Genomic DNA, 18,758 nt, shown 5'->3' with positions numbered 1-18,758 from the left:
AGACTCTAATGAACTGCTTAACCTCTCCAAACGCTGGGTCAAAACCCACCTGCATGCAATCACTCAGTGACTAAATTAGACAAATAGACAAGGAGTCATTCCCAGAAGCCTGAGATGGCAGAAGGAACCCATGTTGGGCAAAAAGACAGAAGAATTCTGCGAACGCTGGTGTGCCATCTTAAATAAATGTGCTTTTGACCTCATGACCCTGCTGGTTGACCAACTTAAAAAAGACCTAGAAGAATTGGACAAATCAATTGATGAGAAAAAACGTCTCTATCTCAAGCAATCAGAGATGAGGATGAATTCAATGATATTCTGAAAAATAAGAAGCTCTCTAAAGAGATTATGGAAATGAAGATCAAAAAAATTCAACAAGGACAAGCAAGATGCACGTGAGGGCAACATCTACTACTGGAGGAATCCTGAAGGCAGCCCCAAGAGACGACCTGCTGGACATCAACAGACTAATCAGTTTGTTGATGTCCAGCTCTCATCAGCCTCAAGTTCCAGTTTTTTATCCAACCGAGCCAGAGAACAGCCAGGTATGTCAGTCAGAAGAAACGGCCAAGGGAGAGAAAAGGCTGTACACGATGTGGAAAGAAGAGAAAAACCATGGACCCGCTCCCGGGCCCATCAATTGAAGAAGTGACTGTGTTTAATCTATCTAGTAAGTCTTTAAATGAATCCCATCTCTCTGTGTTAAACAAAGGACTCTCATTTGTGCCTACTGATCATGTCAAAGATTTTGATATTAAGGTAGATCTATTTAAGTTTTTCAGAAATATACGACTAAAAGAGTTTTTCAAACAACATAGATCCACCTCTGAGCAACTAGAAAATGAATGTTCTCAACCACCTAGTTCTACATTACCGAATGAAAATAAGAATACAGGCTTTAGAGGCAAAAGTATGTTTGTACCTCCCTCTAACCGTAGTAACTCTATTGAGACATACTGTAGACTAGTAGACAAACTTTTAAAGAATAAACATCATCATAAATCTAATAAAAATCTAACTAAACAAGAGAAGGCTGCCCTTAAGGACTTAGAGTCAGATGAATCCATTATTATTAAACAAGCAGATAAAGGGGGTGCTACAGTGGTCATGAAAAAAGTTGACTATATTAATGAGTGTCTGAGACAACTTTCAGATGACAGTTATTATAATGAACTTCCTGGGGATCCCACCCAGTCCTTTAAGAATACTGTCCATGAAACCCTTGAAAATCTATTTCAGAATGGTGAAATCCCCAAAAAAGATTATGATTTTCTAAAGGTTGAACAACCTATTATTCCTACTTTTTATACACTACCAAAAATACATAAAAGTCTAGAACATCCACCTGGCCGACCTATTGTTGCCAGTATTGGCTCCCTTACCTCGAATCTGTCTACTTTTGTAGATAACTTTGTCAGACCGTTAGCTGAGAACCTTCCTTCCTTCACAAAGGACAGAGGACATATAGTGAACATAATAGAATCCATGGAACCTCTCTCAGAAGAGGAAGAACTGTATTTGGTGTCTTTTGATGTTAATGCTATGTATACATCCATACCACATGATGTAGGTATTGAGGCCCTGGAGTACTTCCTTTCAAAACACAATTTTATAGGAAGTCCCTCAAAAGAATGTCTCTTAGAGTTGTCTAATTTAACTGTAAAACACAACTACTGGATGTTCCAAAACACCTTCTATACACAAAAACATGGAGTCCACATGGGTAGTTCTTTTTCACCATCATTCTCTAACATGTATATGGGTTTCTTTGAAGATAAATTTATTTACTCTAATCATGACTTCAAGGACAATATATTCTTGTAGAACAGGTATTTGGATGATATATTTTGTCTGTTTAAAGGGTTCAAGACCCAGTTAGAGTATTTCTTTACATACCTCAACTCATGTTCTGAATTTTTGTCATTTACTGCATTGAAGAGGTATCTCTCCCCCCTAGAGGTGGAAACTTGGATGTCTTACTCTCTAGAAGAGAACACCATTGGATCCACCATCTGAAAACCCTGTCACCTCATGTATTAAATATTGATTATGACCTAAGATGTTTTCTCTGAAGTAAATCTGTGTTTTAGATTTTTAGATATCTAGTTTAAGTTGTTTATGATGTTCATTTAGAACTGATCTTAAACTTGATCTACATGTCTAAAGGTAATTTTGATAAAGCAATGTGGATACTGTCAAAAATATATTGATATAAAATTTTTTAATGCAGAATATACAGTACAGGCCAGAAGTTTGGACACACCTTCTCAATCAATGCGTTTTCTTTATTTTCATGACTATTTACATTGTAGATTCTCACTGAAGGCATCAAAACTATGAATGAACACGTGGAGTTATTTACTTAACAAAAAAAGGTGAAATAACTGAAAACATGTTTTATATTCTAGTTTCTTCAAAATAGCCACCCTTTGCTCTGATTACTGCTTTGCACACTCTTGGCATTCTCTCGATGAGCTTCAAGAGGTAGTCCATCAAAAATCCCCGCGATGTGAAAAATACATGCCGAGCAGTCACTGGTGTGCGCGCACAGGGCTTGCGGACGTCCGCTTTGAGTCCAGGCGGACCTCCGTGGAGACCGTTCCGCCCGAGTATGTTCGGGCCTTTAAAGATGAATGGATCTCTGTGTGCGTGGCTCGGGAGGGGGGGGCGATTATTCGAAAAATTGTCGAATACTTGCCACAATTTTTGAATAGTGTTTTTGCTTGTGTTGCCCATCCCTATTATCAAGATCTATTTTCAGCTTGGCATCGTCTCGTTTTCATTATGGAAAAAAAAAGTTATCATAGTTTTAGTTAATAAAATTAACAGTGGGGAAGAGAAGGTGGAAGGTGGAATATTTCACACAATGTTTCTGTAAGTTATCAATAACTTACTCAGCTAGTTTGTCACTTTGTGTGCCGCCCACCCAAGCTGCCTGTGACATTTTCTAGCATGATCAATCACTAATTTTTAGATGGAATAGTTCCCATTGACATCACTGATGTGAACTAGAGTGTTTGTGTAGTGCTTATTTTAAAAGACCATACTGCTTTTTGTAATGTATAATTAAAATGGTTACTTAATATTATAAGTAACCATTAATATTATATATGATAAAAAAATATTATCCTATAATATTATACAACAGTAGAAGTGAAGAAAATTAATAACCAATTATTTAGCACAAACATTTCAGCACAAAATCTGCCTAAGGGTGCTCTTGAGTGTGTGTAGATTCTGTTTCTACCTAAGAACAAATCCTAAAAAAAACCCCCAAAAAAACCAAACATTGGTTAATGTCAAAATCTTTGTGAAAACTGTGTAAATGGATTTTAAGAGGAGATTTCTCTTTAAGAACAGTTGGTAAATGAGGTCCATTGAGTGACAAAACTTAGTATCGATCTGTAAAAGCCCACAATGGAGGAACGAAAACCTTTATCATTTACGAACAGAACAACTCTTTGAATGACTACTTACTTCTCCGACAGCGTTAACCACCGGTAAGTGTCTCAGGCCCATGGTCCTGAACAAGTTAAACACCTGGGAGATGTGGGTGTTCGGCGAGACTGTGTAGGGACATGGGTTCATGTAGGGGGTTACATCCTGGGAACACAGGAAACATCATATTTTTTACTGAAACACAATTGTTATTTACATATCCAAAAATCTTGTTTGAAATTTTTGTTTTTATTCCACTCTGAAAAGTACTCTTCCGACTCTGAGTGTTTGAACTGGTCGTACCACTATCATGCGGGGGTTTAGCAGGGCTAGGTCCAAGTCATGGATGTCAGGGTAACGTGGGTAATCTTCAGTCATCTCTGCATAGGACAACCTGGGCTGGGTGGCGCTCTGAATGTATATAAGAAATCTATCACAAAAATGACTTACATATATATATATTTATATATATATATATATATATATATGTGTATATATGTGTGTGTGTGTGTACGTGTATGTGTGTGTGTGTGTGTGTGTGTGTGTGTGTTTGTGGGACTAACCGACTGGTTTTCAGCATAGCAGACCCCTCTGATGAGCAGGTTGACAAGCTGGGAACGCAGGATGAGGCCGTGGAAGGTGAGTGGTCTGAAGCGCTCCTCCATGGTCCACTCCTCACTGGGAGACTGATCTGGATACAGGTTGGGGTAGGGAGCATGCCTGCATGTGGACAGCAACAACACAACAATCACAGGAGGGCTGTTTCAGCACTATGACACTGACAGAAGCCAGATTTTCAAGCACACCGTCACGTTTGAAAAGTTGTCTTTAAAAGCAATGGCCATGTTCAGCTATTCAAGTATTAACTTCCATAATATAGTTTATTATAATAGTGGAAACCTCCTATAGTGATCACTGCTTACGTTGAGCGAGAGGCAGGGTACACCTTGGACAGCTTGCCAGTCAGTCACTGGGCTGACTCATATACACTTCTCTCACACTCATGCTGGCTTGGTTTGACTTGGCATGTCAGGACAGCGCAGCAGGATTTGCATCTCCACTACAATAGAGCTACCTGCTTGAAGGTGTGTCTTTAACCAATGACACACTGTATTAAGTGATGACATTTAAATGCAAAGTAAAGTAAAGTTAAAGTTAAATCACTCAGCACAAGTACAACAAGTTGGTGGTGGTTGGAGGTGAGCTGTTTGCAGTGGTGTGTAGTCCCATATATTAAGCGGATAGCAGTGGTATCTCGTCGACCACATCCAACCCCCGGACGACCCCCCTTCTCCCCCTGAAACAAGCGTGTGTGTTGCAAGACATAATTCATGTCTGCCTGCGCAGGAGACCAGAGAGAAAGGTGTTTTAAAAGTGTGTCCAGCTCACAGTACTTTTGTAGCTTCTAACTGAATCTCTCTGGTATGAAGTTTGGTTTCTCTTCTGCGTCCCGTTTTTACTTTAGATATCTGCTTTATTTTACTGTTTCATGTTCGCTTTCAGCCGTACAGAAGTCTTATATGGTACTGCTGATGAAAACGCAACGTTTCTTTATTTTGCTGCTTCACAATAAAAGTTTTTACATAAAAAAAATATTTGGGACTTTTATTGTGAAGAATCTGAAAGATCTGAAATGTATTTATCACTGACTTAGTGGAACTTTGTTAGCAGCTTTTCTTCAATAATAATAGGTCTAATAATACTGCAGGGAAAAGTAGTAAAAGCAGAAACAGCCACAGTGAGATTTTAGATGAAGAGCTGCAGACAACAGGCTCTTATTGTACCTGTAACCCACATAATATATGGGACTACATAAATAAATGGGAGATAAGGAAAAAAAGAGACATACATTATTAACCACAGTTTTAATAATAATAAGAGTGTCAAAGGATAGTTTTATCCAATATAATTATTTCCCATGCATTTTCTATCCCCTAAATGCTACATGGATTGAGTGATGGGTTAGTTCTGCTAATCAGAAAAAAGGTTGACGTTAGTTAGTCCCGCCCACAGGTTGTTTGGGTGCGCGATATGTGTGTTTGAGTATACATGTACACAGAGAGACCGAGAGCGTCACATAACTCATGTCTGCACAGGCAGACATGAGTTATGCCGGCACTCCACAAATTTATGGAGCTGTGCAGCCACTGTGCTGCAACAACAGAGTCCTGCAAATATTTAACAATAAAAAGCCATGTCTTAACAAATGGAAGGATTCTGTTCACAGAAATGTTGATGTTGTTGAGGGCTTTTATTTTGAAATGAAAATAGGAATAAGTTAAAAAGAAATATTTAATTTTTTTTCATTCCTGTGACAGACACAGAAATTGAAACTGCAGTGAAAAGTGGTGTAATGTCAATATGATCATCAAAGGCTCATTGTCACTGTCTATTTTTGCTGAAAACCGCATGTGTCTAGTGGAAAAAATAGGCAAAACTATGAACCCTTAGATGTTCCACAGCTGAGCCGCACAGGCCATAAGACTCACTGCTGCTTTTAAAACTTCCCTCTACACCACTGACACTGCCCTCCCCCGACTGTGATATCTCACGATCAGACACCAGTTCACCAGCATCAACAACTGCACCTCCTCCACAACCACTCTGACCCAAGGTTTCCCCCAGGGGTCAGTGTTTGGGTCTCTCCTGTTCATTCTCTACACACTCCCCAACTGTAACATCATTCATTGTCACAGTTTCCATTTCCACTGATATGCCCATGACATCCAGGTCTACATCTCTACTAAATCCACTGTCACTGCAACTCACTTCGACTTAACCAATTGCCTCATCGCAATTATGTAATTGATGGAATATAATGGAAAGACAAATTGGCGGCGCATGGTTTGACTCAGCATGGCCAAAAGTGGTAATGAAAAAAGGGTAATAGAGACAGACAACCATTCATGCTCAAATTCACACCTAAGGGCCATTTTAGGGTTATCAATCAACCTAACCTGAAGTCTTTGGATTGTGGGAGGAAACCTGAGAACCTGAAGAAAACCCACACTGACACGGGTAGAACATGCAAACTCCACACAAAGGGAACAGCTCAAACCTGGAACCCTCTTGCTGTGAGGAAACAACGCCAACAACTGCCCCACTGCTGCCCATTTCTTGAAACAGTCTATGAAATTCAGTGAATAGTGAAGCTGTCAGTTTCATTACTTGATATTCATTTCATAAATGTACAAATTTTTGATCTGCATTAGAAATAATGAAAAAAAAAATACAGTACAGGCCAAAAGGTTTGGACACACCTTCTCATTCAATGCGTTTTCTTTATTTTCATGACTATTTACATTGTAGATTCTCACTGAAGGCATCAAAACTATGAATGAGCACATGTGGAGTTATGTACTTAACAAAAAAAGGTGAAATAACTGAAAACATGTTTTATGTTCTAGTTTCTTCAAAATAGCCACCTTTTGCTCTGATTACTGCTTTGCACACTCTTGGCATTCTCTCGATGAGCTTCAAGAGGTAGTCACCTGAAATGGTTTTCCAACAGTCTTGAAGGAGTTCCCAGAGGTGTTTAGCACTTGTTGGCCCCTTTGCCTTCACTCTGCGGTCCAGCTCACCCCAAACCATCTCGATTGGGTTCAGGTCCGGTGACTGTGGAGGCCAGGTCATCTGCCGCAGCACTCCATCACTCTCCTTCTTGGTCAAATAGCCCTTACACAGCCTGGAGGTGTGTTTGGGGTCATTGCCCTGTTGAAAAATAAATGATCGTCCAACTAAACGCAAACCGGATGGGATGGGATGTCGCTGCAGGATGCTGTGGTAGCCATGCTGGTTCAGTGTGCCTTCAATTTTGAATAAATCCCCAACAGCGTCACCAGCAAAACACCCCCACACCATCACACCTCCTCCTCTATGCTTCACAGTGGGAACCAGGCATGTGGAATCCATCCGTTCAGCTTTTCTGCGTCTCACAAAGACATGGCGGTTGGAACCAAAGATCTCAAATTTGGACTCATCAGACCAAAGCACAGATTTCCACTGGTCTAATGTCCATTCCTTGTGTTTCTTGGCCCAAACAAATCTCTTCTGCTTGTTGCCTCTCCTTAGCAGTGGTTTCCTAGCAGCTATTTGACCATGAAGGCCTGATTCGCGCAGTCTCCTCTTAACAGTTGTTCTAGAGATGGGTCTGCTGCTAGAACTCTGTGTGGCATTCATCTGGTCTCTGATCTGAGCTGCTGTTAACTTGCGATTTCTGAGGCTGGTGACTCGGATGAACTTATCCTCAGAAGCAGAGGTGACTCTTGGTCTTCCTTTCCTGGGTCGGTCTTCATGTGTGCCAGTTTCGTTGTAGCGCTTGATGGTTTTTGCGACTCTACTTGGGGACACATTTAAAGTTTTTGCAATTTTCCGGACTGACTGACCTTCATTTCTTAAAGTAATGATGGCCACTGGTTTTTCTTTAGTTAGCTGATTGGTTCTTGCCATAATATGAATTTTAACAGTTGTCCAATAGGGCTGTCGGCTGTGTATTAACCTGACTTCTGCACAGCACAACTGATGGTCCCAACCCCATTGATAAAGCAAGAAATTCCACTAATTAACCCTGATAAGGCACACCTGTGAAGTGGAAACCATTTCAGGTGACTACCTCTTGAAGCTCATGGAGACAATGCCAAGAGTGTGCAAAGCAGTAATCAGAGCAAAGGGTGGCTATTTTGAAGAAACAAGAATATAAAACATGTTTTCAGTTATTTCGCCTTTTTTTGTTAAGTACATAACTCCACATGTGTTCATTCATAGTTTTGATGCCTTCAGTGAGAATCTACAATGTAAATAGTCATGAAAATAAAGAAAACGCATTGAATGAGAAGGTGTGTCCAAACTTTTGGCCTGTACTGTATATATACAGTGCCCTCCAAAAGTATTGGAACAGTGAGTCCAATTCGTTTACTTTTGTTGTAGACTGAAAACATTTGGGTTTGACATCAAAAGATGAATATGAGACAAGAGATCAACATTTCAGCTTTTATTTCCAGGTATTTACATCTGGATCTGATACACAACTTAGAAGATAGCATTATTTATAATGGAACACAAAATTTTTAGGTGAGCAAAAGTATTGGAACATATAAACTTAAAATAGATTAAAATGAATGAGACTTAATATTTAGTTGCAAATCCTTTGCTTTCAATAACTGCATCAAGCCTGTGACCCATTGACATCACCAAACTTTTGCATTCTTCTTTTGTAATGCTTTTCCAGGCTTTCACTGCAGCCTCTTTCAGTTGTTGTTTGTTTTGGGGGGTTACTCCCTTCAGTCTCCTTTTCAGCAGGTAAAATGCATGCTCTATTGGGTTTAAGTCTGGAGACCGACTTGGCCAGTCTAAAACCTTCCACTTCTTGCCCTGATGAACTCCTTTGTTGTTTTGGCAGTGTGTTTTGGGTCGTTATCTTGCTGTATGATGAAGGATCTCCCAATCAGTTTGGTTGCATCTTTCTTTAAATTAGCAGACAAAATGTTTCTATAGACTTCTGAGTTCATTTTGCTGCCATCATGTGTTACATCATCAATGAAGATGAAAGAGCCCGTCCCAGAAGAAGCCATGCAAGCCCAAGTCATGACATTACCTCCACCGTGTTTCACAGATGAGCTTGTATGTTTGGGATCATGAGCAGATCCTTTCTTTCTCCAAACTTTCGCCTTTCCGTCACTTTGGAAAAAATTAATCTTTGTCTCATCAGTCCATAAAACTTTTTCCCAGAATTTTTGAGGCTCATCTCTGTACCTTTTGGCAAATTCCAGCCTGGCCTTCCTATTCTTCTTGCTAATGAGTGGTTTGCATCTTCTGGTGTAGCCTCTGTACTTTTGTTCATGAAGTCTTCTGCGAACAGTAGATTGTGATACCTTCACTCCTGCCCTCTGGAGGTTGTTGCTGATGTCACTAACAGTTGTTTTAGGGTCTTTCTTTACAGCTCTCAATGTTTCTGTCATCAACTGCTGATGTTTTCCTTGGTCTACCTGTTGGACGTCTGTTGCTTAGTACACCAGTGGTTTCTTTCTTCTTCAGGACATTCCAAATGGTTGTACTGGCTATGGCCAATGTTTGTGCAATGGCTCTGGTTGATTGTCCATCTTCTCTCAGATTCACAATTGCTTCTTTTTCACCCATAGACAGCTCTCTGGTTTTCATGTTGGTTCCACCTCTAAATGCAGTCTGCACAGGCAAAATCTATCGTACCCAATCTGAAACTGAGCTCAGACATTCAGTGCTATTTATTGTTTGAATAATCAATGTAATTGGGAGACACCTGGGCAACAAAACACACCTGTCAGTGACATGTTCCAATACTTTTGCTCTCATGAAAAATGGGTGGGTTCAAACAAAAGGTGCTATCTTCTAAGTTGTGTATCAGATCCAGATGTAAATACCTGGAAATAAAAGCTGAAATGTTGATCTCTTGTCCCATATTCATCTTTTGATGTCAAACTCAAATATTTTCAGTCTACAACAAAAATAAAGGAATTGGCCTCACTGTTCCAATACTTTTGGAGGGCACTGTACATATATATATATATATATATATATATATATATATGTATTTTATAATAATCATCTTCTTTAAGCCATCAATAATCTCAGCAGATGCGATCACTATAAGAGGTTTCCCCTGAATTACATTTTATATTATTAATTTTGCACTTTCAATTATTGGACTGCTGTTGTAGTACGGAAGATTTAAAAATGCCTAAATAATAAAAAATAATCAAAGAAATGAAGTGAAATGTGAAGCACATTCTAATATGCATTAACTTTTAATGAATGCATTTACTGAGTCATTATTAAATGAAAAACACCTTAAATAAAAATTATGTAGCTTTAAATTTTTAATTACTGAATGAATTGTTTTATAGAAATCTATACTGCGATCTGCTGGGCAGTATTAAAACACCTCTTCACTTTGGTTTCTGTGGTTTGATTTGATTTGAATGTAGTATGGAAAATAATGTCACTATAAAAAAAACACTTCAGTTATTAAAGATGAAAGGCTAAATAATTGTTCTTGATACATGTTTCCATTCAGGCATGTTAAATGTCTACATTACTTTTTATTGTAGTACCTGTATGTGTGTGTGTGTGTGTGTGTGTGTGTGTGACCTACCTCCTCTCTAACATCTGCTGCAGCAGGTCCTCTCCCTCCTCTGCAGGCTCTACTACGGCGTTCTGTTCATCACAAACATTCCTCAGCTCGCTGGATGGGTATGACTTCATGGACTGGCAGCGCCGCCGCTGTTCCCCCGCACGGGACACAACACTGGATTTCTTCATGCAACAGGGAAGGGTAAAAGTCTGATAAATCAGTTTGCTGTGGTTGTGCACACTTCTCTTGATGTCAAGACCAGGTCCACTCTAACACCCACAAACACTAACGTAATCAACACTTTTCCTGAATAAACATTGAATAATCATCTCCTGAGACAAAATCTCTTTGGTGCTTCATCACCTGCTGAGGCACATTCAAATATTAGGAGAGAAATGTAAAAGTCAGTTTTTTTATGCACCTAAAAGCTGTTATACTAGGTGCCAAATAGAAAATATTTTTGTCATTGATTGATTAAATCAGAGAGTTAATGGACTGTTTCAACATGTATGCACATTTAATTCAAAATGCAATAAAGATATAATTATCTATCATGGTATATGTGACTTTATATTGCGACATCAGTATGTATTGTGGTATCATATATTTTCAGGAAATTTGATTGATAAACTGTTTAGAGATGAAGCAGTCAAATGGGAATGTCTGTTTCCACCTAATCCAGTAAAATCTAGTGTTTTATTTACACAATGATAAAAATACTGGAAATTCAATTTAGCCATAGAGTGCTGCTCATTGATTTGCAATATTGTCTAAACTGGCCTAATGCAACAAGAGATATTAAAGCATAGGGCCACACTGACTGCCGGACAGCTGCCTCAATGAAGTGCAGCAACTTGCACATGTGCGGTGTTCACACAGACAGCATTGTTGCTGCAGTGCAGCTGCAGAGCTGCATGCTGCTGTAACTTACGTTTTTCCACAATCAAAAGCCGGCACTCCACAAATTTATGGAGCTGTGCAGCCACTGTGCTGTCAACAACAGAGTCCTGCAAATATTTTAGAATAAAAAGCCTTGTCTTAACAAATGAAGGGATTCTGTCCACAGAAACGTTGTTGAGGGCTTTTATTTTGAAATGAAAATAGGAAAAAGTTAAAAAGAAATATTTGTATTTTTTCATACCTGTGACGGGCACAGAAATTGAAACTGTAACTGTGTAATGTCAATATGATCATCAAAGGTTCATTGTCACTGTCTATTGTTGCTGAAAACCGCATGTGTCTAGTCAAAAAAACTGATGTTCCACAGCTGAGTTGCACCTGAGCCAGGCTGCTCACGCTTGCAGTGTGGCTGCTCTGATCTGTTAACACAGGCGGTGAAAATACAATCAATCAATCAATCAATCAATCAATTTCATTTATAAAGCCCAATATCACAAATCACAATCTGCCTCACAGGGCTTTACAGCATACGACATCCCTCTGTCCTTTGGACCCTCACAGCGGATAAGGAAAAACTCCCCATACATACAAGCGGCACTGTGACACACACATACTGCTCAGGCAGGCAATGTGGCCTGGGTCATATGTCTGACATTATTTTATATATTTCTTATTCTTAACAATGTCAGCCAAACCAACAACATAGTCTGTCTCTCAGCGCTTTCTCAAGTTCAAATTTTATTAGTGTCCCCGAAGGGCAATTGGTTGTGCAGGCGAGTAAACAAAAATACATAAAAACATACAATCAAGGTCCGAAAGGGGTGGGGGACACACACAGTGTGCTGAAACAGCAGAAGACACTAGGATATAGCCAATAAGAGGTTACATAAAATAGAATCCAATATGCCAATGCAGCATCCAAGAATTGCCTACACAGAGTAGGAAAGTGCAAGGTAACAGTATCATTGTCAAGCATAATCTTAGTCTGCAACAAGTGAGCCACAGAATATATAAGTCAAGTATGACTCCTCCCCTGAGCCGCATTCAAAATGGAAATGGCTGTAGGGATAAAGGAGTACTTATGTCTGTTACTCTTAACAGGGGGAAATCTGAGCTGAGACCCAGAAGGCAAATACTGGAACTCAGCATGTAAAGAGTGGGAGCTGTCAGAAAGAATGACATTAGTCTTCCTTTAATATCTGCATATGATACAGGTCAGATAATGTACACTGATGTACTCCCAATATCCTGCTGCTCATTTTAATAACTCTGCTGAGTGAATTTTTGGACCTGGTATTGAGGTTACCAAACCAGCAGAGAAGAGAGAAAGTCAGGACAGACTCAATATATGATTCATAAAAAAAGGATCATAAGAGACTTGTCAACCTGGAACTTGGACAGTTTTCTCAGGCAGGACAGATGTTGCTGGACTTTTTTGCAGAGAGCGTCGGAGTGGCAAGTAAAATTAAGCTTATTATCCACAGTAGTCCCGAGATATTTATAATGATCCACAACTTCTACTGTCTGTCCCTTGATGATGGTTCATTGGCTGATATTTGATGGCTTAATGCTAATAAAATAAATGCACACAATTAAAATGTGAGACTGGATTGTATTAAAAGTTGATGAAAAGTCTGAAAATAGCAGCTTGGCATGGTTTTTGTTTCCTTCAAGATGTTTGTAAACAAGGTTTAATAAGGAGGCAGTAGCATCCTCTACTCCATGGCCAGCCCTATATGCAAACTGCAGAGGGTCAAGTAGGTGTCCAGTGTTTGTAAGTAGATCCCGTTTTAATAATTTTTGAAAAGACTTCATGACAAGGGAAGTCAAGGCCACAGGTCTAAAATCATTAAAAAACTTGGGGTGGTTGATTTTGGCCATGGGTATAACTGTGGACTGCTTCCAACACCTTGGCATCCTCTGTAGGTTAAGAGACAACTGGAAAATATAATAAAAAATGGGGGCTAACAGTTCGGCACAGGAAGAGAGCAGTCGGCTACTTATGTTGTCAGGACCCGGACTTTTCCCGGTTTTAGACTGTTTAAAAGAATTGGCCACAGAGAGGACATCAAAGGGAACAAGTCCAGAACAGGATAGCTTGTTCTTAAAATTTAAGATTTCATTGCTGAAATCAAAGGAATCAAACCTAAGATGAAACTTACTGAACTCCTGTGCCAAGTGACTGTCAGAATTAAAACCATCGAGAGACACCTTTTTGTGGCTTTTGTTTTCTGACCCAACAGTAGTTTTTAAGCCATTCCAAACAGACCCCAACTTATTGTTGGCAAGTTCTCTTTCCAATTTCTCTTTGTAATTCAGTTTTGCCCTTTTTATCTCACTCTTAATTTCCCTTTTAAGCAGGTTCAGCTCTGTACGGTTGTTACTGACAACGTCAGTCAGCTCATGAATGTCACTACAAGATTCCTTAAACATGTCCCAGTCTGTACAGTCAAAGCAGCCCTGCAGGGTCTGGATGGAATCATCAGTCCAGTTGTTAATCTGTTTAGTGATGATTTTACCTCTCCTGAGGGCAGGGCGATATGCAGGGATGAGCTGCACACAGTTGTGATCAGCCCCTCCCAGTGAAGGAAGGGAGAGGGACTTGAATGCACCTTTTACAGAACCATAACACATATCAAGAGTTTTGTTCTGCCTGGTTGGGCAAGTGACATACTGGTAAAAGTTCTTGTGAGTTTTTTTTCAGTGAACAATGATTGAAATCACCAAGCACAAAGATGGGCGCAACGGGAGATATCAACTGCAGCTTTTGGGTCACCTGAAGGATAGACTCCGAGGCTTCCTCCTCATTAGCTCTCGGATGAATATACACAACAATAACAAATATCTGGAGGAATTCCCGGGGCAAATAAAAGGGGCGCAGAGACACAGCCAGCAGTTCAACATGTTTAGTGCAGAGTCCCTCTCTGACAACGAGTTTTGCACAAGCGCTCATTAACATAGAGGCACACGACCCCGCCCTATGATTTGCCAGTGACACCGGCATCCCAGTCGAGGCGGGCCGGCTCGCCAAATCCATCAGTGAACATTTCCGCATTCAAGTCACTGTCTGACAGTTTGAGTAAATGCCAACAGACATGCATTTCTGAATTCATGTTGGAATCGAACATGGGCTTGCAATTCGTCAAGTTTATTACGGATAGACTGGGCTTTTGAGAGGATGATGGACGTTAGAGGAATACGAGAGAGTGACGGAGGGCTGTTAAACTCCCTCTGATGATCATTCCTGTAGTCAGTGAATGAATCCAGGAACGGGGAGATCAGATCGGGGGAGAAACTGACGAAGAGTCGCTCCACTGCAGAAGAAACTCTCTGCTGTATTGAATCCGCTCCAGATCTCCATGGGAGAGGCAGAACGCCAGCCACAGTATAAAACATGCTGTAAACTCCATTATTTGTGGGAAACGTGGGTACCAATAAACATGAATCAGTCCATATCCCTTTATGCCCTGCTGATCAGACCAGATCCACTGTGTTCAAAGCCAGGATCAATAGAAAAAACACTTAAACAAACACTGACTGACACAGACGTACTTGCTGCCGGTTGCTACACGAGCATGCGCCCAAAACTCAGCCATGTCTGACTTCTTCATTCTGTATGTGGCTCTCAGCTCCAAGCTGATCAGTTCCTAATGATAACTTAAATCTTTAAAAACATCTCAATTATACGGTTTAATTTTTAAAAAGGTTCAGTAATTTCCTAAAACATCAGGTCACTGTCTTTTTTTTATCACGTTAGTAAAACTGGAGGAAGCAGTGCATTTGTTGGGGAGTAGTTTGGCATAAATCCACATTTGGTGCTCTAGTGCAGTGGTTTTCAGCTGGTCCAGCCACAGGGTCCAGATTTCTCCTTTGTCATTAGTTTAAGGTCCACACAGTTACAGTCTCATACTTGCAGTAGCGGCTCTTGGTGAAATGGGGTGGGAGGGCTAAGGCATTAGGCCTATGGCCTATACTAATCAATAGTTCAGCTGCAGTAACAGTAACATCACACCGACATACAGTACCAGGTTACAGCAACAATGCACTACAACAAAACTAGAGAATTAGGCTAACTACAAAAATGTTCTGATGCCAAAAGCTCTCTCTCTCTCTCCCTTTCTCTCTCTCTCTCACATTTAAAATAATCTACCTCGTTCAGCATGATGCTAACGCAATTCGCAAGACTCAACGCTCACTCTTCCACTACAGTAACAGCGGGCAGGCCCTCACTGTACTTCCACGCACTGTCATTGGCCAAAAGTCAGTGGCCTGGCCTGAATTTATTTAGCCCAACTGGACAGTAAATCAAGGGGGCGTGTCACGACACCTGTCACTCACGATGTGACAACAATGATTGGAAGCTGATTCTAGGAGATGAGCTGTAAAAAATCAGCCCATTTAGATAAATCCTGCATTTTTGTGACTATTTTAGTGCTGCTGCTGCTACCTGTTCCACCAAAAACAATCCAAATCCATCCAAATTACCCAAAAAGACAGTAAGAAAACTACAGCTAGTCCAATGCTGCAGCCAAAATTTCGACTAAAACAAGAAAAATAAATCACATTACATCATTGCTGAAATCACTACACTGGCTACTAGGGCTGGGTGGTATATCGATTTTTTTTTTTTACAATATATTGATTTATTTTCAAGCACGATATAGATTAGATAGTGTGCACCTCTCCTCTCTCCTCACAGCTCTGCCCCCTCACTCACTCACAGTTTCTCCATTATCACCCAGAGAGACACAGAGCTGCTCCTCTGTTGAATCTGTCTGTTCATTAGTTTACAGTGCAACATCGGTCTTTATGTTGCCAAGCTACGCTACATCAATCTGTGGGATGAATGAAGTTACCGCAGTAGCACACGTACAATACTGTGGGCCTTTTCCTCGGTAACTTTTAGCCACGTACTGTCAAGCCATGCTGCGCCGATTTGTGTTTCTGTTATCAGTTTAGTCGGCAGTGCCATGCCGAGCAGCGCACTTCTTCCTTATCTGAAGTAGGTTCAAAAGCTGGGCCGCCCGCAGTCAAGCAGGTAGCGGTGGTGTCTCCCTGTCTCATACGTAAACCACCAAGTATCATTCATGTGCTCCTCGGATGGTCCGATTTCCCATGTTGAGAAGTCGTTCTTACTTCATTGTGTGTTCATGAGCGTTTAGGTGGTAATGTGGAGACATCATGGACTAGGGTTGTGCCAATGGGCGATCTGATCGCCCATTGGCAGACAGCGTGTGTGTGGAGCATGCTGACAAGATCGAGGCTGAACGAGGCTGAGTGAGAGGAGACAGAAGGAGGCTGCTTAGTGAGAGAGCGGAGGGTGGGGGGGGATCAACGCCTCCGCCCGCTCCACACAAGCATACTCGGGTGTACTATAAGCGGAGCGGACTCCGCGAGGAATGTCCGCAGTCATTCGGGCTTTCATAGTCGAGCGCTGACTTCCGCATTGTAGTTTCCTGTAAAAATGTCCACGAAAAATCCCCGCGATGTGAAAAATACATGCCGAGCAGTCACTGGTGCGCGGAGCGGAGTCCGCGCGGTTGTAAAATCTGAGCTTTGCGCGCACAGGGCTTGCGGACGTCCGCTTTGAGTCCGCCCGGACCTCCGCGGAATCCGTTCCGCGTATGTTCCGCCCAAGTATGTTCGGGCCTTAACGCGCATGTCGCGGAGTGGTGAACAAACCAAACAACACAATGTCAGGAGAAATTGAAAAGATATGCCGTCTATGTAAAGTCAACATGTTAATTAAGGAGCCATTACATGTTCAAGAGTTTTATAAAGCTGCTGAAACGCCAAACAGAGGCTATAAGTGAACGTTTCAGCGGTGACGCGCAATGAACCCCCCCCCGGCGATGACATCGTTCATCGGCGATTTCACTAGATGGCGATAGATGGCGATGGACGATAGGATATGGACAAGATCGCCCAACTCTATCATGGACATTACAAAGAAGATATCACTCAAAATGTTTAAAAAATGTCGTCAACCGTTTCCACTGAAATATTGCTTTACAGTCGGAAACTCATTTTTCCGATTATTCCGACATGGACTGTGCAGCGGTCACATTCAAGATCAACTTGTGTTTCCAGCTGATCCAAGAGGCTTTTTCAAAGGTTAAAAAGGAATGACACATAGTGTGCCCAAATTCACACCTGTTCGTTCCTCTCTATGGATTTTCTCCGCGACCGTTACAGGGTTCCTACAGCTTAAGGCTAGTTAAATTTAAGACATTTAAAGACTTTTTTAATGCCACTTGAAATGAAATTTAAGACCAATGACACAATCAACACAAATGAAAAAACTCCCTCATTTGATTTGTGTGATTTAGCGTTGTCAAAAAAAAAATTCGAAGTTTGAAATATATTCAAATATATATATTTTTTATAAGTTCGAACCTAAATTTGATAATTCGAATATCTTTAATAATTAATTAATACTATCAGTAATGTTGTATATCACGGCGAATCCCGTTCGGGCTGAGATGGCTCGCACACGAGCTGGGCCAGAGAGGGACACAGTGACGGAGGGAAAGGCGCAGATGGAGGAGCCCACTGCGCCAACACCACCCACTGCGCTGTCCACAATGTGTGACCTGTTCGGGGAGACATACAGGGAGAGTCGTGCACCTGCTGCCTCCCTGCCTACCCTTTTTGAAGAAGAGATGAAACGTTACCAGAATTAGACACCACTACGAGCCGACCAGGATCCACTCTTGTGGTGGAAAACTACGCACTGAAGTATCGAAACATTGCTCAGATAGCGAGGCAGAAGTTGGTCATACCTGGCACTACAGTGAGGTCAGAACAGGTGTTTTCATCCGAGTGTCACGTTCATATTGCGTCAGCAATAAGCATCTTATTTTTTGTGTTTTTGTAAAAAAAAAATAAAAAAAAATAAAACAATAAATAAATAAATAAAAATAATAATTAATTCGAAAATATTCGAACTCAATTTCATGGTGCTTTTGACAGCCCTAGTGTGACTGGTGTTTTGTCAAGGTGTTCAGACACCACAGTACCTCTACTTTTAGCGCAGGCATGCACCCGAACACTGTCCAGAGATTGTTGATATTGGAGATGAGAGTGGAGGCACAATAGAGATGAGAGTAGAACAGTTTGTTGACAGCTTGATTTTGAGGCTTTGTGCTTCGCGCTGTGCTGTGTGTGGACTCCACTGCCTTTCAGCCATCCAGAAAAATCTTTGTTGGACAGACAATTTTCATTAAATTTACACTTTCCCATGTGGTCCGACTGCTACATGAATGACGTGCATCTGCTCTGAGAGTCACGGCCGCAAACACATCACTGTTTTGTA

General features: G+C 40.9%; 1 protein-coding gene across 3 annotated transcripts in view; it reads right to left on the bottom strand.

Annotated features, from left to right (window-relative positions):
* The window catches only part of clcn6 (chloride channel 6), a 122,732-nt gene that overhangs the window by 12,551 nt on the left and 91,423 nt on the right, over positions 1 to 18,758 (bottom strand). For 2 of the 3 annotated variants that reach the window (XM_049581656.1, XM_049581655.1), the window contains exons 19-22: positions 10,565 to 10,725; positions 4,002 to 4,158; positions 3,742 to 3,849; positions 3,478 to 3,603 (exon numbers count right to left, since the gene is read on the bottom strand). In XM_049581656.1, coding sequence (XP_049437613.1) covers positions 3,478 to 3,603; positions 3,742 to 3,849; positions 4,002 to 4,158; positions 10,565 to 10,725 — 552 coding nt within the window. The remainder of the gene's footprint in view (positions 1 to 3,477; positions 3,604 to 3,741; positions 3,850 to 4,001; positions 4,159 to 10,564; positions 10,726 to 18,758) is intronic. The other variant, XM_049581657.1, reaches the window with a different exon arrangement.

The sequence above is a fragment of the Epinephelus fuscoguttatus genome, linkage group LG7, assembly GCF_011397635.1.
Source record: "Epinephelus fuscoguttatus linkage group LG7, E.fuscoguttatus.final_Chr_v1".
Lineage (NCBI taxonomy): Eukaryota > Metazoa > Chordata > Actinopteri > Perciformes > Serranidae > Epinephelus > Epinephelus fuscoguttatus.
This window is presented reverse-complemented; position numbering and strand designations above follow the sequence as displayed.